The following is a 23,561-nucleotide window of genomic DNA, read 5'->3' on the forward strand; positions in this document are numbered from 1 at the left end:
TGGAAAAAACTCCAAGGGTTCTTAAAGTAGCCAAATTCTTCAGCTATTCAAAAAACATGACTAGGATTTTACCTTGTAAATTTTTGCCTTCATATAGAATAATTCTATTAGAGTGGGAGTACCAGCAATTGCAGCATTAATGTAATCCAAAGCTAAAGAATAATGCCCAAGTTTATCAAAATGCTGTGCCAGGAAATACTGAACCCAGAGAAGTGTTGTCGGGGGTTCCTTCTCTCCATTTTCTGCAATCAAACAAATATAAAATTATTATAAAGAAGAAGGCAAAGTAAAGTAAATCATATACTTTCTCTCCCTTAATGCATGATGAAATTAATAATTATTATAAGAATAAGCAGTAAAAAACCCAGAAAAATGACCAATGTCAACAGAGAGAGGTAGGACTTTATGCCATAAAGTTCAAAAAGTAGCAGCCGGGAAGAGAAACAACATGCTGGTTTCACAGACTTCTGACCTCTACTTCACTCCGAAGAAACAGTGCTGGGGAAAAGAGGTGAATCAGTCTAACCCGATGCATTCTCCGGCTCAGAACATAAGGCAGCAGGCCCAGAAAAATCAAGGTCACAGTGTGGTGAACAGATGTCCCTAAATACCACTGCAAGACTGTCACAAAGACAAGAACTGCCAGGGCTTTGCACTTCCTAAGACTCAGCCCCAAATCAGGGAAACCCCAAGTTGAAGGGTATGAAGATACCTTCCTGACAAGGTGGAATTAGCCCTGCCATGTGACAAAAGCAGTCACACACAGTCAGCTGAGCTCCATGCCATTCCTCAAGCTACAGAAGAGTAGATAAATAAATATCAAGCTCTCAAAATGGATTTTAAAATGGATACAGGTATGAAATCAGGTAGAAAAAGTAGAATGGAGGATTTACCCATACCACAGAAAAAAACAAGTTTTGTAAACACAGAAATTAACATAAATTAAAACAAATAATAAAGGAGAAAGACAAGCATTTATCTTGTTCTTCTTATATAAACTATATCTCAGGGAAACCAAATATTTGATAAAGAAAAGTTCGTTTTTTAAAAAATTTTTTTAATGTTTATTTTTGAGAAAAAGAGAGAGAGAGAGAGAGAGAGAGAGAGAGAGAAAGACAGACAGAGCACAAGCAGGGGGAGAGGCAGAGAGAGGGAGACACAGAATCTGAAGCAGGCTCCAGGCTCTGAGCTGTCAGAGCAGAGCCCAACACGAGGTTGAATCCACGAACCGTGAGATCATGACCTGAGCCTAAACCAAAGAGTCAGACACTCAACCAACTGAGCCACCCAGGCATTCCTGATAAGGAAAAGTTGTTTATAAGAGAATTCTAGCTATTATAAATGCAGAGGGGAAATGATTATAGAATAAAAGGGATTGAGGCAGTGATCCTCAGTGACTGCTAAGATCATTAGGTAAGAGGAATTTTTTAACCAGCAGATCAGGCTGTAACATCTGAACCCTGATCAATCTTCACATCACAAAGACAAATAACCAGAATGTCTTCTGCCTCCAGATGTGATACAACAGGAAGTACAAAGCATCACATAAGAAGTATTCACAAGGAACCTGGATCTAATCAAGCCTGTAAATCTAACTAGAAGTTCACATGAAATCTGGATAGCAAAATATATTAAATGATACCAGGAGAAAGCATTCAGCCAAATCCATAATATGGGACATTCCAAAACACAAATGACCTAATACAAATAGTGATTGTAGTTTTTTTAATGGCAGGAGGTTAATTATCAAGATTAAAAAATTATCCGAGACATAACCAAATATAAAGTGTGGACCTTTGCTAGAGCCAGATTCAAATAAGCCATTTATGCAGAGACAGTTTTTGAGGAAACTGGGGAAATTTACATTTGGACTGGGTATTAGATATTAGGATATGAGTGTTAATACTATGTGAGTAGCACTGTGGTTCTATCTTCTGTTTAAGTGTTTTAAACAGAGATGTACACTAAGGTACTGACAGGTGAAACAGTATGTCTGCTTTAAAAATACCCTAGAAATGGGGGCCTGGGTGGCTCAGCTGGATAAGCATCTGACTCTTGATTTTGGCTCAGGTCATGATCTCATGGTTCATGAGTTCGAGCCCCACATCAAGTTCTGTGCTGACGGTATGGAGCCTGCTTAGGATCCTCTCTTTCTCTCTCTCTGCTCCTCCCTAGCTCATGTGTACACACATGTGTGCTCTTTCTCTCAATAAATAAATGAACATTAAAAAAAATACCCCAGAGAAAAAACTAGACAGGAGATAACTTTACATAATACTGGCAAAATACTGGTAATAGAGGCTGGGTGAAGGGGACACACGGGTTCATAATTCTATTTATTTCTGTTTCTGTTATTTCATTATGAAATTTATTTCAAACAAAAACAAAAGAGCAATAACATGTAAAAGATACATGAAGAACTCAGACTAAAGTTACCGTCTGCATGACTGAAAGCATTCTAGAGTGTTTTCTAAACTAAGATGCCTTGAATTACACATGTCCCTACAAAGAGAGAAAGAACCAAATCATTCAGAATTTAAAAAAAAAAAAATTTTTAATGTTTATTTACTTTTGGAGAGAAACAGAGCATAAGTGGGGTGGGGGCAGGGGGAGCAGAGAGAAAGGGAGACAGAATCCGAAGCAGGCTCCAGGCTCTGAGCTATCAGCACAGAGCCCGACGCGGGACTCAAACTCACGAAATGGGAAATCATGACCTGAGCTGAAGTCTGATGCTTAACCGACTGAGCCACCCGGGTGCTCCTAAATCACACAGAATTCAAAGTAACGAACTAGTAGAAAGAACAGAGAAGTAGGAATTTGGGGAAAGTAGGTTTCAGTGTAAACTAACTATGACCTTAAACAAGCCACTTAACCTCTGAAGCGCTTACTCTTGTTAAAACAGAGTTAGCTCCCACCTCACAAGATTGTGGAAAATTTAAGTAAGATTGAAAGTGATCTTCTCAAGGGGCACTGGGGTGGCTCAGTTGGTTGAGCGTCTCTTGATTTCAGCTTAGGTCATGATCGCAGGTTTGTGGGATCAAGCCCTGCCTCATGCTCCTCCCTGAACATGGAGCCTGCTTAAGATTCTTCCTCTCTCCCTCTCCCTGCCTCCCTCTCTCTCTCTCCCTCTCCCCTCCCCTCTGCCTCTCTCCCCAACTTGTGTACTCTTTCTCAAAAAAATAAATAAATAAAAGAAAGTGCTCTTTTCATTTATTAATTCAAAAACAAAAACTATTTAGTAAATAGGTATCGTGTAGCACATACATAAAATATAAGTTAGTTTTACTGTAAGTGATTAAAAATGGATTGAAATGAGTATTCAAATTCCAGTTTAATCTAATTTAAACTTACCATAAGGGCTAAAAAAGTCACACGTTTTAAGAGAGGCTTCATAATTCGTAACAAGCTCCTGGATTATAGAAATCTGTTAAAGAAACATAGTTTTAAATTTTAAAAATATTTTATTGAAGGTTATTTATATTTACTATGGAGTATATTAAATTTGGAAACAATGTGAAGGTTATTTCAGGACTATAAATTAGCTATTAATATGTCTATTTCCCCCCTCCCCCCCCGCCCCATCCTGTGAGGGGAAAGGAAGAAAAACACAGAAAATATACTGCTCTTTATTAATAGTAAAACAGCATCTCAGTCCTCAATCTCCCATCTCAGTAAGTAGCTTTGAGTTTTCAAAGGACAAATCATAACTAATTACTACAAAACCTTTTTTTTTTCCCAACATTTTGCCTTTTGCTTCTCATGGTTATATTGTGAAGTTGTAAACCATTACATATTCAGATTTTCTAAAGCACTCAAGTGCAGTGACCAAAATGACACAGTGAATTGATGGAAAAGGTGAAGTAAACTCCTAAGCAGATGTTTAAACCCCCTTAATTTTTAGTGATCATTTTAATAAAGAGTTACATTTCAACACTCCCCTCAAATAAGGACTGAAATACTAGAAACCACACTGTTAATGTGCTATGCCCTGAAAGAGGCAAACTAAAAGTGACATGAATTAGAAGTGGCAAAAGAAAAAAAAACAGCTTTTATGTATAACTGATTTTAAATGCCTATTGATGTTAACTGTTCAGAATAAGTTGAAAAAATAGAACTATCTTACTTGTGAAGTCCAAAAAAAGTAATGATTTAAAAGTGAAGGGAACCCATTAAAACGCTTAATAGTATCTGACAAATATGGTATTATTTTAATTGCGATAATTTTTTAAGTTTTCTAGTTTTAAAACATGGGATGCTGCTAATACCACCAGACAAAGGGAACATACCAGACAAGGGAACAACAGTAAGAAGCCACGAACTGTCACAAGCACTTTACATGTATTAAAGTAATAATTATAGGGGCGCCTGGGTGGCTCAGTTGGTTGAGCGTCCGACTTCAGCTCAGGTCATGATCTCATAGCTCATGAGTTCGAGCACTGCATTGGGCTCACTGCTGACAGCTCAGAGCCTGGACCCTGCTTCAGATTCTGTGTCTCCCTTTCTCTCTGCCCCTCCCCCCGCTCATGTTCTGTTTCTCTGTCTCAAAAATAAACATTAAAAAAAATTATAAGTAATAATTACAGTCAACCCTACATGGCACTGTTTTAGGTACTTTACTTATATTAACTCACTTGTCCTCCAAACAACCCTATGATAGTATATACTACTATTAACTTGAACTTATAGGCAAAAGGAAAATAAAAATAAGCTGAAAGTATACAACAGTGGAGCCAAAATTTAACCCAAGTAATAAGACTCCAGAATTTAGCTTCTGACTACTTGCCGTATCAATCAGTGGATGGGACGTGGCACATTTATAACTAAATGGCAATTCTCTCAGATTCACAGGGGGTGCAATAAGACTACAGACTAATAATAACAGGGCAAGAAACTTTCCCCAATCAGTTTTAGTGCTCAAAACACCAAATGGTGCACATTAAATCAGCCAGAGCATGGAAAGCATACTAAGTGCATCAAAATTAGAGAGGGGGTAAGCTTTAAACACACACACACACACACACACACACGAGGGACAACAGGAAGGGGAAAATATACAAGAGAGAAAAAAAGTAAGAGAAGGTTTAGGAGGGACAAGCTTAGTACACTCTGATGTGGCATTAAGGCACATATCTACAAATACACATTTCCAAATTGAGTGCCCAAAGAATGTTATTTTTTTTATTCTAATATTTATTTTTGAGAGAGAGACAGAGACAGTGAGACAGAGCAGGAGTGAGGAGGGACAGAGAGAGACACACACAGAATTGGAAGCAGGCTCCAGGCTCTGAGCTGTCAGCACAGAGCCTGATGTGGGACTTGAACTCACGAGCTGTGAGGTCATGACCTGAGCTGAAGTCAGATGCTTAACTGCCTAAGCCATCCAGGCGCCCCCCAAAGAATGTTATTAATAAGTTCTTGAAATTGAAAGAAGTTCTGTTCTGTCTGATCTGGGAGTGGGGGTAGGGTGTGTTTCAGAGGGACAAGCCAGCCAATCAGTCTCTCTGGGAAGTCCTAACTACCTACTTTCAGGGCCCTGTATGTATTATGATCTCTAACATCAAATGTTGTTAGTAAGTCTGTTATGTTAGTAAATAAACCATGATCTCTTTTTTCAAGTTTGTAAACATTAGAACAATCTAAAAATGTGAAAATATAAAATTAGCAAGTGACTGCATCCATTTATGAATCCTTAGCATATCTACAAAAAAAATGAAAAAGGCTTAGTGAAATTTCACATGACTGTTAGCAGCCTTGGTAGGCAAAAAGTGAGAATCTCTACTTAAAACGATTAGCGGTTTTCCTACCCAAATTCATTGATCTACCTACTATTAAAATAAGATCTGAAATCTTACTACTTCATAAAAATTGAAACTTTAGACATTTTTATTTTCAGAAAGACAATTATATTCCTTTTCTTTCCCTAGACCTCTTTATAAACTAACCAAAATTCACTGTATTTCTAGTGCCAATGGAGAGCAGACCATGTATCAAAAATTCCTAAACAGATTTTGATATGTATGGCTACAAAAGAAATCTCTTCACACATTCAATGTAACATAAGATAGTATGCTTTAATCATATTAATTCTGAATCCAAATTAGAACCCCACCCCACAGAGTCACAGGGTATAGTATCCATGAAGTCATGGACCATCCCACTGGCATCAGTAAAAAAAAAAAAAAAAAAAAGACCAAATTAAAACACTTCTACATGAGATAGCATCATATGGCATAATTCTCTAAGATAGAAGGCAACAGGGAAATAGGTGAAATTATACATTCATAGTAGGGAAAAATATGTAAGTAACAAAAAAAAAGAGAACATGAAAAGAATTTGCACACATTATGACTTCACTAAAACATGTATGTATAGATACATACTCAGCAAAAATGTGACCAAATGGTTTAGGGTAACAGAATACAGGTACATTCTTTTGAAACACAATAATCATGCTGTTTTGTATTAATAAGGCTTTTAAATGAAGATTATTTAAAAAGAGTAGTACTTGGAGTGTCTGGGTCGTTCAGTTGTTTAAGCATCCGACTCCTGATCTCAGCTCAGGTCATGATCTCACGGTTTGTGAGATCAAGCCCCATGTGAGGCTGTGTGCTGACAGCACAGAGCCTGCTTGGGAGTCTCTCTCTTGCCCTCTCTCTGCTCCTCCTCCACTCATGTGTACGCTCTGTCACTCTCTCTCTCTCTCTCTCTCCCAAAGTAAATAAGTAAACTTAAAAAAATAAAAATAAAAAGAGTAGTCTTTAAAATATGAATAGGCATACAACTAAGAAAGAAACTGAGTCAGCAATTAAAAATCTACCAACAGGGGCGCCTGGGTGGCGCAGTCGGTTAAGCGTCCGACTTCAGCCAGGTCACGATCTCGCGGTCCGGGAGTTCGAGCCCCGCGTCGGGCTCTGGGCTGATGGCTCAGAGCCTGGAGCCTGTTTCTGATTCTGTGTCTCCCTCTCTCTCTGCCCCTCCCCCGTTCATGCTCTGTCTCTCTCTGTCCCAAAAAAACAAATAAACGTTAAAAAAAAAAAAAAATCTACCAACAAAGAAAAGCTCTAGACTCAGTGGCCTTACTGGCTTTACTCCCTCTCTCTGCCCCTCCCTGCTCAAGCTCTGTCTCTCGTCTCTCTCTCTCAAAAATACATATTATAAATTAAAAAATAAATAAATAAATAAATAAATAAATAAATAAATAAATAAATAAAATGGAAAGCAGTATGGTTAGTTCCTCAAAAAAATTATAAACAGAATCACCAAGTGATCCAGCAATTCCACTTCTGGATATATACCCAAAAGAAGTTAAAGCAGGGTCTTGAAGAGATATTTGTACACCCATGTTCATAGCAGCATTATTCACAACAGCCAAAACGTGAAAGCAGCCTTAATGTCCATGGACGGATGAAGGGATAAACAAAATGTGGTACATACATACAATGAAATATTATTCAGCCTTAAAAAGGAAGGCAATTCTACAATATGCTACAACATAGATGAATCTGGACCAGGGCACGCTATGCTAAGTGAAATATGCCAGTCACAAAAAGACAAATGCTAGGATTCCACTTATATTGAGGTACTTAGACTTATAAAAATCATAGCAACAGAAAATATAATGGTGGTTGCCAGGTGCTGAGAGAAAGAGGACATGGGAAGTTATTATTTAAATTAGAGTACAGAGTTCTAGAAGATGAAAAGAGTTCTGGGGATGCATGGTGATGATGGTTGCACAACAACGTGAATGTATTCAATATCAAAGAACTGTACACTTAAAAATGATTAAGATTGGGGCGCCTGGGTGGCGCAGTCGGTTAAGCGTCCAACTTCAGCCAGGTCACGATCTCGCGGTCCGTGAGTTCGAGCCCCGCGTCGGGCTCTGGGCTGATGGCTCGGAGCCTGGAGCCTGTTTCCGATTCTGTGTCTCCCTCTCTCTCTGCCCCTCCCCTGTTCATGCTCTGTCTCTCTCTGTCCCAAAAATAAATAAACGTTGAAAAAAAAAAATTAAAAAAAAAAAATTAAAAAAAAAAAATGATTAAGATGGTAAATTTTGTTTTACTACAATGAACAAACACGTGGTTCTTAAAGTGTGGTCCTGAGATCATTTGCATCATTAATGTTAGCATCAGCATCACCTGGTAATTTGTTAAGAGATGCAAATTTTGGTACGAAACCCCAGATTTACTGAATCAGAAACTCTGAGCGGAACAATCTATTTTTAGCAAGCTGCCTTGTTAATTCTTATGAACTGATAAAAAAAAGTTACTAAAACAAAAGCAAAGACAAACAAAATAACCACCTATTATTATAAGACAAAATGAAAGGTAATAGACATTTTTAACCCACCATGACCAAAACTGCCCCATCAATCTCACTTAGAATGTCTATAACTTTACCTTTCCAGGCTTAGAATTCAGTATTCAAGTTGTTGAATTTATGGAGACAAGTATTTTTTCATGAACTTACAATGCCATCTACTGGTATTTGCAAAAACTGCAGCTAGAGCAGGTTTTAGGTAAAGGTGTATTTTTGAATTTTTAGAGTGAAACATTTGTTTTAATAATTTAAAAAGTATAACAAAAAACATACTAAAGTTACATATAATTCTTAATAAAGGAGTATAAGAACTACTGAATGAAACAGATCTCCAGCTTCAGGACTTTACAATAAATGTGATTAAAGAAAAAAAATCAAGATAATAGAAAGTCCACATTAAATCTCCTAAATAAATTAAATTTAAAAAAAGTATGGCTAACACCAGCAATCCTAGTTCATTAGTCATGTTTCTTCAATCCAAAAAATGCGTATTATAATCATCAAGTTAGTAATTAAGTGAACAATTCAATTTTCCAAATTTGTCTATGAAAGGTAATCTAAGGAATTTTATTCAGATAGAAGGATCCATTTTATTTCAAGTTTACTTACCATTTATATCTCGATGAGAAAATATACTCAACTCCTTTCACATAAAACTCAATATGTAATGGCTCTTTTTCTTGAAAATAGTATTTTACCACTGTCATTTAAAATCAAGACGAGGCATCTGGGTGGCTCAGATGGTTAAGCGTCTGACTCTGGCTCAGGTCATGATCTTACAGTTTGTGGGTTCGAGCCCCACATCGGGCTCTGTGCTGATAGCTCAGAGCCTGGTGCCTGTTTTGGATTCTGTGTCTCCCTCTCTCTCTGTGCCTACCGCATTCCTGCTCTCTCTCAAAAATAAATAAACATTAAAATCAAGAAATCCAGGGGCACCTGGGTGGCTCAGTTAGTTGAGCGTCTGACTTCAGCTCAGGTCATGATCTCACGGTTGGTGAGTTCGAGCACCATGTCGGGCTCTGTGCTGACAGCTCAGGGCCTTGTGCCTGCTTTGGATTCTGTGTCTCCCTCTCTCTCTGCCCCTGCCCCACTGGTGCTCGGTCTCTCGCTCTCTCTCAAAAATAAACACTAAAAAAAGAAAATTTAAAAAAAAAAAAGAAAAGAAATACTGGGGCACTTGGGTGGCTCAGTTGGGTAAGCATCCAACTCCTGATCTCGACTCAGGTCAGATCTCACAGTTTGTGAGATCAAGCCCCACATCAGGCTCCAGGCTGGAGCTCCATGTTTGGGATTCTCTCTCTCCGCTCTATCCCACCTCCCTGCTCACGGGCTCTGTCTCTTAAAATAAATACACGTTTGAAATCAAGAAATCTAATCCACTTGAGTTAGATATCTAAGATCACAATAAAAATTTTAAATCCTTAAGGGGCGCCTGGGTGGCTCAGTCGGTTAAGCATCCGACTTCGGCTCAGGTCATGATCTCACAGTCTGTGGGTTCGAGCCCCGCATCGGGCTCTGTGCTGACAGCTCAGAACCTGGAGCCTGTTTCATATTCTGTGTCTCCCTCTCTCTCTCTGACCCACCCCTGTTCATGCTCTGTCTCTCTCTGTCTCAAAAATCAATAAACGTTAAAAAAAATTAAAAAAAAAAAATAAAATAAAATAAAAAATAAAATCCTTAAAATGGACATCTTAAATTATAAAGTCAAAATTTTTATGAACCGAAAAAATTTCCAAGTTTAACCACCTTCTCTTGATTTAAATATCTGATCAGGATTGAAGCAGCTTTATTTTGCTAATAAAATCTAACCTGAGCAAATACTGTGACTACTATAATTTCCTAAAGTATGGCCCTTCACTCACTTTTCTTATGTGCAAGTTAAAAGAATTTTATTAACCTCACTTAAGGACAAAGTTCTAAAACACCATATCCAATACACGATTTTACGCAATACAGATTTTTCGCATATAGATATAAATCACATGGTTAAAATGTTATTGCAAAACAAAAGCTACTGAAACTTTTTGGTTTTTACCCAAATTAAAAAACTAAGCACAGTAGTTTATCAACAAGGACCAAAACTGCTAGATTAATTTCCAATAAATGTGTAATTGTAGTGACAATTTTGGTTTTGAAGGGGTTAGTCACAGAGATAAGTTGTCCAAGAACTATGACATCGAAACAAAATTAAGTAATTTCCTGCAGAGATGAGGCATAAGGGATGGAGTGGTAACAGAATGATAGTTCTGGAACATCTCTGAATCAACAAGCACTTTACAAATGTTATCATTTGGGGTGCCTGGGTGGCTCAGTCGGTTAAGCGTCCAACTCTTGGTTTTGGCTCAGGTCATGATCTCATGGTTTGTGAGTTTGAGCCCCACATTGGGCTCCGTGCTGACAGTGCAGAGCCTGCTTGGGATTCTCTCTCCCTCTCTCTCTGCCCCTCCCCCCACTTGCTCTCTGTCTCTCTCTCTCTCTCTCTCAAAAATAAATAAATAAACCTAAAAAAAGATAACTACAAATGTTATCATTTAATGAAAACACACGTTTAAGTTTTATTTTTAAGTGTTTTATAAAAAATATATTAGCACAAGCCCATGATTTTTACAAAAACAAAAAAGTAACCAAATTTAGTGAAAATATGAAGTAAATAACACTATTGGTATTACCTAAATTTGGCAAAAATCACGAGGGAGATTAATAAATGAATGTCAGCAGACATTATACTATACTGTGACGCCTTCCTAGGTAGGAAAAACACTTGCTTTTATTTTCCTCTCCCCAAACTTAAAACTCTTTTAAACAAACAAAAAACGAATTCATGCACATAATTACAATTATCATTAACTGTTGATCAGAGTGTCTCAAAAATACTGGCTGCTTCGGCTTCTGTGTCTCCCTCTCTCTCTGCCCCTCCCCCACTCGTGCTCTCTCTGTCTCTCTCAAGAATAAATTAATAAAAAAAATTAAAAAAAAAAAGACGAAAGTATAGAACACTAAGAACATGTTAGAAAAAAGACACTGGAAAAAGGCAAGCAAAATAAACTTAAACGGAAGTAAATAAAAAAGATCAGAGTGAAAATTAATGAAATGGGGGTGGGGAGTAGTCAACAAACCGCAAATTTGGCTCTCTGAAAAGATCAACAAAATTGGCAAACCTGTGGTGGATTGACCAAGAAAAGAAAAAAAAATTGAATTATTAAAATTAAAAATGAAAGAGGCATTACTAGTTACTTTACAGAAATAAAATGATTATAAAGGAATACAATGAACAACTGTATGCCAATACGGGATAACTTAGAAGAAATGGACAAATTTCTAGAGACACAAATTTCAGAAACCATGTCAAGAAGAAATAGAAAATATAAATAAACCAATAACAAGTAAAGAGTTCAAACAGGTAATCAAAAACTGCCCACAAAGAAAAATCCAGGTCCAGATGGCTTCACTGGTAAATTCCACCAAATATTTAATAACAATACCAATGTTTTACAAACTTTAAAAAAAAAAAAAAGAGGAGGAGAAGAAGAGGAGGAAACACTTCTCAACTCCTTATAAGGCCTTTACTACCCTGACACCAAAACCAGACAAAAACCTCACAAGAAAACTACAGACCAGTAGGAAGAGACAAACAAAAATCCTCAATAAAATGTTAGCAAACTGAACCCAGCAATATATAAAAAGAACTCTACACCATGACCAAGTGGGTTTTATCCCAGCAATGCAAGGTTGCTTTAACATCTGAAAATTAATTCGTGTAATACATCATAGCAAGAGTATTTAAAAAAAAAAACCCACATAATTATCTCAATAGACACAGAAGAAACATTTGACAAAATCCAACACATGTTCACCTTAAAAATGCTCAGTGTCCTAGGAATGGAAGGGAACTTCTTCAACATCACAAAGGGCATATATAAAAAATTCATGGTTAACCCAATACTTAATGGACAAAGACTAGATGCTTTCTCCTAACATCAGGAACAAGACAAAGATATCCACTCTAATCACTTTTCTTCAACATTGTACTGGAGATTCTAGTCAGGGCAATTAGTGAAGAAAATGAAATTAAAAGGATACAAAAAGGAAATGAAGAAATAAAACTTTCTATTTGCAGATGACATGATCTGCAAATCAGAAAATGTGCAAATAATTTGCAAATTAATAACAATACCAATGTTAGAAAATCTGCAAATTTAGAAAAATCTGGAAAATCCTAAGAAATCCATTACACCAACTATCAACAATAAATAATAAATAAATAAGTTCAGCAAGGCCACAGAATCAATATACAAAAACCAACTGTATTTTATACACTAGCAATAACAAAATGAAAATAAAATTAAGAAAATAATTCCACTAGAATAGTATTTAAAAGGAATAAAGTACTTAGGAGTCAATTTCACAAAAGATGTACAAGATGTATGCTAGGGGCGCCTGGGTGGCGCAGTCGGTTAAGCGTCCGACTTCAGCCAGGTCACGATCTCGCGGTCCGTGAGTTTGAGCCCCGCGTCGGGCTCTGGGCTGATGGCTCAGAGCCTGGAGCCTGTTTCCAGTTCTGTGTCTCCCTCTCTCTCTGCCCCTCCCCCGTTCATGCTCTGTCTCTCTCTGTCCCAAAAATAAATAAATGTTGAAAAAAAAAAAAAAAAAAGATGTATGCTAAAACCTGCAAAATATTGTTGAAAGAAATTAAAGAAGATATGTCTAGATGCAAAGACATCCAAAGTTCATAGACTGAAAAACTTAGTATTGTTAAAATAAAGTGATCTACAGATACAAAGCAATGCCTGTAAAATTCCAGCTGGCTTCTTGCAGAAACTGAAAGGCTAATTCTAAAATTCAAATTGAAAAAAAAGGAATCCTGAATGGTCAAAAGAATCTTGAAAAAAGAACAAGCTAAAAGATTCACACTTCCTAATTTCAACTTACCCCAAAGCTACAGTAATCAAGACAGCATAAGGACAAATATATAGATCAGTGAGTCCAAAGATGAACCTTCTTTATGGTCCATTTATTTTCAACAAAACTGGCAAGACCTTTCACTGGGTAAAGAACAGTCTCTTCAACAAATGGTTCTGGGAAACTGGATAGTCACATGCAAAAGCTGGATTCCTGCCTCACATCATATATAAAAATGAACTCAAAATGTATCAAAGACCTCAGTATAAGAACTAAAAATATAAAACTCTTATTAAATATGTATAAATCTTCATTACGCTAGATTTGAAATGGTTTCTTAGATATGACACAAAAGCTCAAGCAGTAAAAGGAAAAAACCATAAAATGGACTTTACAAACTTTTGTCATCAAAGGACACTTTAAAGAAAGTGAAAAGATAACCCACAGAATGGTAGAAAGTATTTCCAAATCACATATCTGATAAGGGACATGTATCTAGAATATACAAAGAACTCTTCCAACTCAAGAATAAAAAGACAACTCAAAGAGTCTGATGGACTTTCTCCAAAGAAGATTTACAAATGGCAAATAAGCACATGAAGAGACACTCAACATCATCAGTCATCGGGGAATTGCAAACTGAAACCATGAGACAGCACTTCACACCCACTAGGCTGGCTATAATCAAATGCCAAATAATAGCAAGTGGATTATTGGTGAGGATATATAGGAATCAGAATCCTCATACACTGCTTGTGAGAATATAAAAAGGTACAGTCACTCTGGAAAACAATCTGGCAGTCTTTTTAAAGTTTAAACACAGACTTGCCATTTGAAGCAGCAATTCCATTCCTGGGTATACACGCCCAAGAGAAATTAAAATGTATATGGAAAACTGGCACACAAGTGTTCACAGCAGCATTAGTCATAATAACTAAAAGGCAGAAACAACCAAAGTGTCCCTCAACTGCTAAAATGTGGCACAGCCATACAATGGGATGTTATTTGGTGATACAGGGAATGAAGTAGTCATCCACGCTACCGCATGGATGAAAACATTATGCTAAGTAAAACACACTGCAGAACAAAAGGTCACAAACTGTATGATTCCATTTGTGTGCAAATGGAAAGAAAGTAGACTAGTGGTTGCCTAATGTTGCGGGGTGGGGAAAGGATTTCTTTTTGGGGTAATGAAAATTTTCTAAAATTACAATGGTAATGGTTGCAAAACTCTGAATATATTAAAAATCACTGAATTGTACACTTCAAGTAGGTAAATTTTATGATATGTGATTTATATCTCAATAAAGCTGTTAACAATAACAAAAATACTGGGGGGGAAGCAACCGGTATCTAGTTGGCAGAGGCCCCGGACACTGCTAAATATCCTATATTGCAAAGGACAGCCCCTTATAACAAATTATCTAGCCCAACAGGTCAATAACAGAATACTTCATTGTGGGGAGCTGTCCTGTTGATCCCTGGCTGCTACCCATTAGATCTCCATAGCATACTTCCCAACAGTGACAAAAATACTCCCAGACATTGCAAAATGTCCCTTGGGGGGACAAAAGTCCCTCCCTCATTGCACCTTGAGAAACACTCCTCTAGAAGAAGAGGACCTTCCAAACTGTTTCTATGTTAAAAAAATACATCTATCCATGGAAAAGAAAATACAAAAAGGGAAAATATTAGAATACCTAATGCTGGTGAGGGTACAGGGAATCTTGCACACACATACACCGCTAGTGACAATACAAACTGGTGTTTACAACCTCATAGAAACCAAAGTACCACTATTAACTGAGAACCACAGAATGCACATACCTTTTACCAATTAATTTGAGAATTTGTGAGAAGGAAATAATCCTGAGTAAAGCTATGGGTACAAAGATATTTATAGTGTTTGTTTGATTTTAACAGTGAAAGTTTGGAAACCCAAAGTTCAACAATAGAGGAATGGCTCTGATATGTAGTCATCAAAAAGGAAGATAATGAAAACCATACAGCAACATATAAAATGCTTGTGCACTTGCTAGACAAACTTTCAGGTCAAAATTATTACAGCTGCCTACAAATACCACAAATAAATTCATAGGGGAAAAAAACCTTGACAGGAATTACACAAAAAAAATGCTCTTTGTGTCCCTAAATTATATATTCACGTTTTAAAATGCTGCAGATGTTTTTAAAATAATTTTCTATAGTTGTGCTATATCCTGGGCTGACTTCAAAAGATGATTTTATTTTCATGCTTCCTAACATGGATCATTCTTTAAGATCTGGAAGTTTATGAAGCCATAACTTTATCAGCCTTCACCGCTTTTTAATACTTCCTCCAGAGTTAAAATGCAATCTTTAGCTAAAAGCAAGACTACCAGTTAGAAATGAATTTTTGAACACCCTTATGAGACGTCACAAATTTATGTGGCCAAAATTATTTGAAAAGCACGTCCCAGACTTGTACATTTTTTACTATACTAAGTACTGACAACCTCAGTTTTCTGAGGTTTGATTCAATTCTCAAAAGCACTTGGTCTCTCTCTCTCTCTCAAAAAATAAATTAACATTAAAAGAATTTTTTATAAAGGAAAAAAAAGCACTTGGTAAACACGCCAATTCCATGCTTAGAAAATAACACTAAAGAGATGTCAAAGGTTCCTATATAAATTAATACATTCTCAGTGCCTTCTTTAAAAATGCAATTCCCGTGCTTTATAAAATACCAACAAATGCTTTACATCCTTATGATGATAATTTTGGATCTATATTGGAGGGATTTTAAAAAACAAAAAGTCTGTGCCCCTTGTGAAAATGGACAAAGCCAATGAAAGCTTAGTGATAGTCCAAGAGGAACAAATTCTTTAATGGCCACTATATTCAGCAGCTTCTGCAAGATGTTATTACAAAAGCATTACAGGTAGCCCTCTGGTTTTGTGAAAGTTTGTATTACACCACTTTCACTTTTACCAAAGACCTACAGTGGTGCCTTCGCTTTCACGGAAAAAGGCAAAAAGTGAAAACAGCGCTCAGCATTGGTTTTGCAGGGAGCCCTCACAGAGGCATCGCACACTCTCGGCAAGGAGAGGGACACCATCAGGTTCCTTCCTCCAGGAAGGACACTCAGCATCAGGCCACCATAGATTTGAACTGTGTCTGTGAGCATCTGTGCTTTATCTCGATTTATTTTGTGCATCCATTAGCAAGATGCATCCTAAGATATCAGAAAAGCCAGAGAGGTTATTTTTGGGGTCTGGGAATGTTCAAAAATTTTGAATACAAACTAATGCTAATTGTGCTTCACTTTACACCATTTCAGCTTGAGAGGTTTCACAGGAACACTCTTTCAGACAGCAGGGAAAATCTGTATTCGAATTCACACATGTAAGCTCTTTACCATTTCTGACATCTCACCTCCCCTTTCTTCTCTGTCACCCTTATCCTAAAGAGTAAGTGATGAATTTTGGCAAATGCTACCTTAAATAACCTACAGAAATTATTGGTAGGCACTGCTCCATGTTTTCACATGAATCAACCACTATTTACCAAAAACTCAACAGCAGTGCCATTACAGTCAAATAAAGCATACTACACACATATAATTTCAGCTCAACTATTATTAAACTAAGGTGAATAGTTTCTCTATTAACAGAATAGAAAAAATTATTAAATCATAGCATATTATTCACATGGAAATGTTTCTATAATAAGTTAGTAAAAAGATTGTAGCAAAACTGAGTAAAGACCAAATTTTACCTTTTCTGTATTATAATATAAAGATTTCAAAGTAGTGAACAAGGGTGGGCAGCCTTTACTGAAGTTAATCCTCAGGAACTTATCCATTAGTTCTCTAAATTTTTCACCTAGAAACAAAAGTGTACTTTGTTATATTTCAATTGATGCAAACAGTTCTCAAAGTGATTTTACAAATAAAAATAAACCTCCCTCAAAAACAATGATCCCCCATCCTATTTTTAAACCCAAAAGTCTGTCAGCATTTATTGCTTGACTGTTACCACCCAAAAGGATAACACTAAATATCTTAGTTGGCAACTATCCTTTTCCCTAGATCTAGGTTAAAATATCTTCAAGGAACACTTCAAAAGATAAGTACACCAAATAACTGGGCAGCTTTAAGTAGTAGAAAAAGTTACTCACTATCCATTCTGAATACAGTCCCCATAGCAAGTCTCTTTCCTAACCTCACTGACTAGCACAGACTCGTCCTCATCTGCAGACACCTCATAAGGCACGCTGAAGACTATAAAGAGATCCTACTGTAACCAGCAGCATATTTAACTGACAGCCAAAATATATTTTTAAACACTAAAGTAGTATTTGAAAATGTTTTCCAAACCAATTAGTGATTTGCCTCAACATTCATTCCACAATCATCTTTCAAGCACCCATATGTGCCAGGCAGTGTTCTAGGCATTAGGGACATAGCGGTGACTAAAACAATTAAAAACAAATTCTGGGGCGCCTGAGTGGCTCAGTCAGTTAAGTGTCCAACTCTTGATCTCCGTTCAGGTCACAATCTCACACTTTGTGAGATCAAGTCATGCTGTCAGCACAGAGCCTGCTTGGGATTCTCTCTCTCCCTCTCTCTCCCCCTCCCCCGCTCATGCTCTCTTTCTCTCTCTCAAAATAAATAAATGAATTAAATTCTGCCCTCTTGGAACTTAACATTCCAGTGGGTAGGATGGATAATACATAAAATAAACATATGTTAGACATTAGACTGAGCCCCAGAGCGTTTTAACATTAGAAGTAAATAATTCTATCATTATTAAACCCTTCCAAAAAAAACTTGGCATCACTTTCTGGAAGCAGGGGAAAAAATGGAAACTTTTTCATTTTAAATACAACACAAAGGCTTTAACTCAGTTAAGGCTTTAACTTTTTTGACAGGAAGAGTTCTTATATAACGACACGGATTTGCCCACTCATTAAAAAGAAAAAGATTACAGGGCGCCTGGGTGGCTCAGTCGGGTTAAGCGTCCGACTTTGGCTCAGTTCATGATCTTGTGGCTTGTGAGTTCGAGCCCCACATTGGGCTCTTTGCGGACAGCTCAGAGCCTGAAGCTTGCTTCAGCTTCTATGTCTCCCTCTCTCTACCCCTTCCCCAGCTCGCTCACTCTCTCTCTCTCTCTCTCTCTCAAAAATAAACATTAGGGGCGCCTGGGTGGCGCAGTCGGTTAAGCGTCCGACTTCAGCCAGGTCACGATCTCGCGGTCCGTGAGTTCGAGCCCCGCGTCAGGCTCTGAGCTGATGGCTCGGAGCCTGGAGCCTGTTTCCGATTCTGTGTCTCCCTCTGTCTCTGCCCCTCCCCCGTTCATGCTCTGTCTCTCTCTGTCCCAAAAATAAATAAATAAACGTTGAAAAAAAAAATTAAAAAAAAAAATAAATAAACATTAAAAAAAATTTAAAGAAAAAGATACATATGTCATAAATGGCTTAACCTAAAGTAAAACTATTAAACAATCCCTTAAAGTTTCATTATGAATCACAACACTTCACAAAAAAAATACCAACAACCCAAAGCGGTTATTTTTATTTGTTGTGATTGTATTGAACAAAACATGCATACTCAATATAATTAGATGTCATAAAAATTTAAGAGATATTTAAATTTTATTAAGGGGAAAGTTTACCAAATATAAAAACAGGTTCAACATTCGTTAATGTACTATAAAAACCATTTCCAGATAATCTCTAATCTTTTATTAGATCATACACAAAGTATATTCTGGGTTAAATAGACATCATTACTTCTTTAAAAATCAAAAGTAGTTTTAGAGATCAAATCTTTCCAGCACTTCCTCTGATATAAGGCAAAAGTTAACAATACTGGGGCGCCTGGGTGGCCCAGTTGGTTAAGCATCCGACTCTTGATTTTAGCTCAGGTCATGATGATCTCAAGGTTTGTAAGTTTGAGTCCTGCCCTGGGCTCAGCACTGACAGCTCAGAGCCTACTAGGGATTCTCTCTCTCTCTCTCTCTCTCTCTCTCTCTCTCTCTCTCTGCCCTTCCTGTGCTTGCTCTCTCTTTCAAAATAAATACTTTTTTTTTTTTTAAGTTAACAATATTGTGGTGGACCAGTGGGATGCAGCTGTTTAGAGAAATGTATATTCTTCCACTTCTGTGTGACCTTGGACAAGTAACCAACCTGTCCACTAAAATCCTCACTTTCCCCACTGTAGGTGAGGGTAACAATGCTAGCAGCCTCAAGAGCCCTCCTGCATGGCTCAAACCAGAATATAAGTATATATAGCAGTAAAGAGTGTCTGGCATACAGTAACTATTCAATAAATGTTGTCTATCATTACATGCCATGATAACCTGACAGCTACTGCATTTCTATAGTTAAGAATCTTTTCCATATTTGCAGACATCCACTGAGAAACCAAGCATTGTATCTTCATGTCAGAGGCTATTCTGAACTCCTCTTCTTCCTCAACTTTCTCAGTCAATTCAGATCATCCTGGCAGATTGAAGTTAAAAGACAATGTAGTCCATTCCCAATTACCCATAATTTTGAAAGCCCCTTCTCCCATTAAACTGTTAGACTGTGCAGCTGTGAGAAAGAATGGGGAAGTTCTTCATGTGCTGATGTAAAGCACAGACACAGAGTTAAGTGGAAAGAAAACCCAAGTGCACAGCAATCTATGCTACCATTTTTGTACAAAAGAGGGAGAAAAAAAGAAAGCTATACACAAACCCTCACACACATTTGTGCTTGTATATGCACAATATGTTTATGGAAGTATACACCACCTACTGGTAACAATGCAGCCACTAGAGAAGGAGGTGGTCAGAGGAAGGACAGGAAAAACTTTCCACTTAAAAAATCATTTTACCTGGAACTATAATGCATTATCTAAATAAGAAGCCTACAGACAGCTATTCAAATGCTCAGTCACACACTATATCCTAAAATTACTTACCATGACTCAGCTCATAAGGTTTTCTTTAGGCATAAGAAAAACCCCTTCACAAAAGCAAATAATCTCTCTTCTTCCTAATTATTTTTAAATAATCTTTAGTACCCCCCCACAGTGTTTCCTTTAGGGGTAAAAAAAAAAAAAAAAAAAAAAAAGACTGTCAATCATTAAGTGCCTGCTTAGCATTACCACTTACCAAACAGGTTATCTGTCTACACAGATGCTATGCTAATTCTTCTCCAGATGTGTAGTATAGATTCAATAAAAATTGCTGTCTCAAAAACCAGTGTTAAAATAATACAATCAGCAAGATCAGACTGTGTGTGATTCACTGGGAATTTATTCTAAATCATGGAGAATGTTCTCAATATAAAAAAGAAATAATTATATGACCTGATGAAGGTGTTAGCTAGCATACTATGGTACCACTATAGTAATAATACAATGTATAAATGTATCAAATCAAGAGTTATACACCTTAAACTTCTACAATGTTATATGTAATTATATCTCAATAGTAAATAATCCAATGAAAAAGAATGGAGTAAAATTTGATCAGAACTTTGTGTTTAATACTCTGGATTATCTCCTTCCCTCTCTCCCCTGCCTTGGCCAGTGAAGACTAATAGGACATGATGAAGTAAACCAGTTCTTTTGAAAAGTAGTTATATCCCTGCATTATTTTCATAGCGCTTAATATTTTCGACGGTTGGAGAATCTACCTAGGAGTTCTGTGTTTACTACTTGACAGTTTTAAGCCTTTTTAACTAAAAACTGAAAACTCTTTTTTAAAACTTTCACCTTGCATTCTCAAGTTCCATGTTTCTTGAATAAAAATCTTATTGTTTTTGACAATATCAAGATGCTTTTCTTATTACACATAAAAATATTTCTAGACAGGCAAAACAACATGAAGTATTTAGCTTCTACAGAGGTACAATTAGGTATCTGTGTGATTTTACATATGCTCACTGGAGCTTTGTAAGTCCATGGATGTTAGAACCTCACAGTGATGTTGACCCTGAAGTCCGTGCCATCAGACCCTTCAACTGAGCCCTATCTTGTATAAAGATGCCTTTAGCCTTTCAAAGACAGAGTGCCCAGAGAGTCCAAGATAATTCCACTTAAAGCTAAACTGCACTTTATAATCAACAGTTGGTTCCAAGCTATCTTTCAGTAAAAATATATTTCCTGTCATGTACTAAGAGTTTTTAGCAAACTTTATTAACTATGAGAAAAACTCAAGGCAGTGTAAATTTGAAGTTCCATGTTCCATTAAGGAATAACAGAACTAAGATATTTTGTTAATAATCTTAAAGTTAGGGGTGCCTGGGTGGTTCGGTCGGTTATGTGTTCAACTCTTGATTTTGGCTTAGGTCATGATCTCAAGGTTCGTGAGTTCAAGCCCCGCTATGGGGACTCTGTGCTGACAGTGCAGAGCCTGCTTAGGATTCTCTCTCTTTCCTTCTCAAAATAAATAAATAAACATTAAAATAATAACCATAAAGTTAAATGAGTTTTCCTTCTTTCTTAAGAGGCACATAGATGCATCTGAAAACTCCAAACTAAGAGAATATCCCCACCCACAACGTGACACAAGACATACATTATATATGGAGACCAATTTTTAAAAAAAGAAGCCAGACACAAAGGCCACATGTGGTATGATTCCATTTGTATGAAACGTCCAGAACAGACAACTCCACAGGTACAGGAAGTAGATTAGCGGCCGCCTGGTGCTGGAAGTGCAGGGGGAGTGCGGCCTGACGCAGGGAGTGCAGGGAGTGAGGTTTCTTTTGGGAGGGACAAAAACTTTCTGAAACCAGATCGTGACAACAGTTGCGCAATTCCATGAATACACTAAAACATGGAGTTGCATATTTTAAAAAGTGAATTATATGGCACGTGAATTCTATTTCAAATGCTGTTATTTAAAAAAAGACATATAAAAATGTGAAGCCAAACATCCTCAATGAAACACACATGGGAATGCTCCTCCTTGCATAGGACATCCTATCTCAGAAATTCACAATGCAGGTATGAACGTTCTAACAGGTCCCACAGAAACCTGACTGCTGTGTTCAATTCAAAGTTTCCTCAACTCACTTGACTGACAAACATCTCAGCCCACCAGTACCCTCCTGAGTACTGATACTAGCCACGTGAGCATAATGTTCCCTGAAAAACATCAGGGAAATCTGCTTTTGGTATTCATAAAGCCAAAACAAAAATGAGAGCATCAGAAGAATACCATTTATCATCTGTGGAACTAAGATATACTAGTGGAAAATGAACTGTTTACAATAAACTCGTACCGAGTATCTGATACATTTCTAACAGGTACTTCATACATTTTTAAAGTCAGTAACTAAAAACTTTTTAATTTCCATAAATCTTTAGATAAAGAAAATTATAACGCAATTATCTGCACTATAAGTGAAAATTCATTAGAAAATATACACCCTCCTGGGGCGCCTGGGTGGCTCAGTCGGTTGAGTGGCCGACTTCGGCTCAGGTCACGATCTCGCGGTCCGTGAGTTCGAGCCCCGCGTCGGGCTCTGTGCTGACAGCTCGGAGCCTGGAGCCTGTTTCGGATTCTGTGTCTCCCTCTCTCTGACCCTCCCCCATTCATGCTCTGTCTCTCTCTGTCCCAAAAATAAATAAAAAACGTTGAAAAAAAAAATTTAAAAAAAAAAAAAAAAGAAAATATACCCCCTCCTCACCCCATGCCTAGAATAGATTTTTTTTAAGTTCTATTAGCTTTCTAGGGTCTGACTTAATATCAAAAGACACGCCAGAAGTCCCAACAAATAATTCATAATCTACAGCACTCCCAGCCAAAAACCGAGACAACTGACAACTTGAAGAAGAAGGCACAAGTCTTCAGATGTTAACTATCTGAAGAACTAATACACTTTTACTTCCTCTAGACCCCAAAGTGAAGGAGTTCAACCACTTGCACAACTTGGATCATGGTCGTGCATATACTGCTGTTCGATAAGAGCAAGTCACAGAATACAAACCATAGTGCGCCAATTTACATTATGTACAAAAGCAGGGAGGGACGGGGTGGGGGGGCTGTTTTTCTAGGGCTACAAAATACATGGAGCTCTGTAAAAAAAAGCGCATGATAAAGGCGAATTTCAGGGAAGCAGACAACTCTGAAGACAGAGTGCCTTCACAGGGAATAGTAACGTTCTTAAACACTGTGGTGGACACAAAGGGCTTCCCACTCTTTCTCTGAATTTGTGCTCTAAAAAGAAGACCCAGGGGCACCTGGGTGGTTCAGTTGGTTAAGCATCTGACTTCGGCTCAGATCATGATTTCTCGGTTTGTGAGTCTGAGCCCCGCGTTGGGCTCTGTGTGGACAGCTCAGAGCCTGGAGCCTGCTGCAGATTCTGTG

General features: G+C 37.4%; 1 protein-coding gene across 17 annotated transcripts in view; it reads right to left on the minus strand.

Annotated features, from left to right (window-relative positions):
- The window catches only part of NAA16 (N-alpha-acetyltransferase 16, NatA auxiliary subunit), a 66,224-nt gene that overhangs the window by 21,308 nt on the left and 21,355 nt on the right, over positions 1 to 23,561 (minus strand). For 16 of the 17 annotated variants that reach the window (XM_040448553.1, XM_040448557.1, XM_040448555.1 and 13 more), the window contains 3 exons: positions 16,972 to 17,078; positions 3,352 to 3,424; positions 73 to 242 (listed from right to left, as the gene is read on the minus strand). In XM_040448553.1, coding sequence (XP_040304487.1) covers positions 73 to 242; positions 3,352 to 3,424; positions 16,972 to 17,078 — 350 coding nt within the window. Of the gene's footprint in view, positions 1 to 72; positions 243 to 3,351; positions 3,425 to 16,971; positions 17,079 to 20,161; positions 20,280 to 23,561 lie in introns of those variants that run through there. The other variant, XR_005782464.1, reaches the window with a different exon arrangement.

Source organism: Herpailurus yagouaroundi, unplaced genomic scaffold (assembly GCF_014898765.1).
Source record: "Herpailurus yagouaroundi ecotype Mexico unplaced genomic scaffold, PumYag 197, whole genome shotgun sequence".
NCBI classification, from domain to species: Eukaryota; Metazoa; Chordata; class Mammalia; order Carnivora; family Felidae; genus Herpailurus; species Herpailurus yagouaroundi.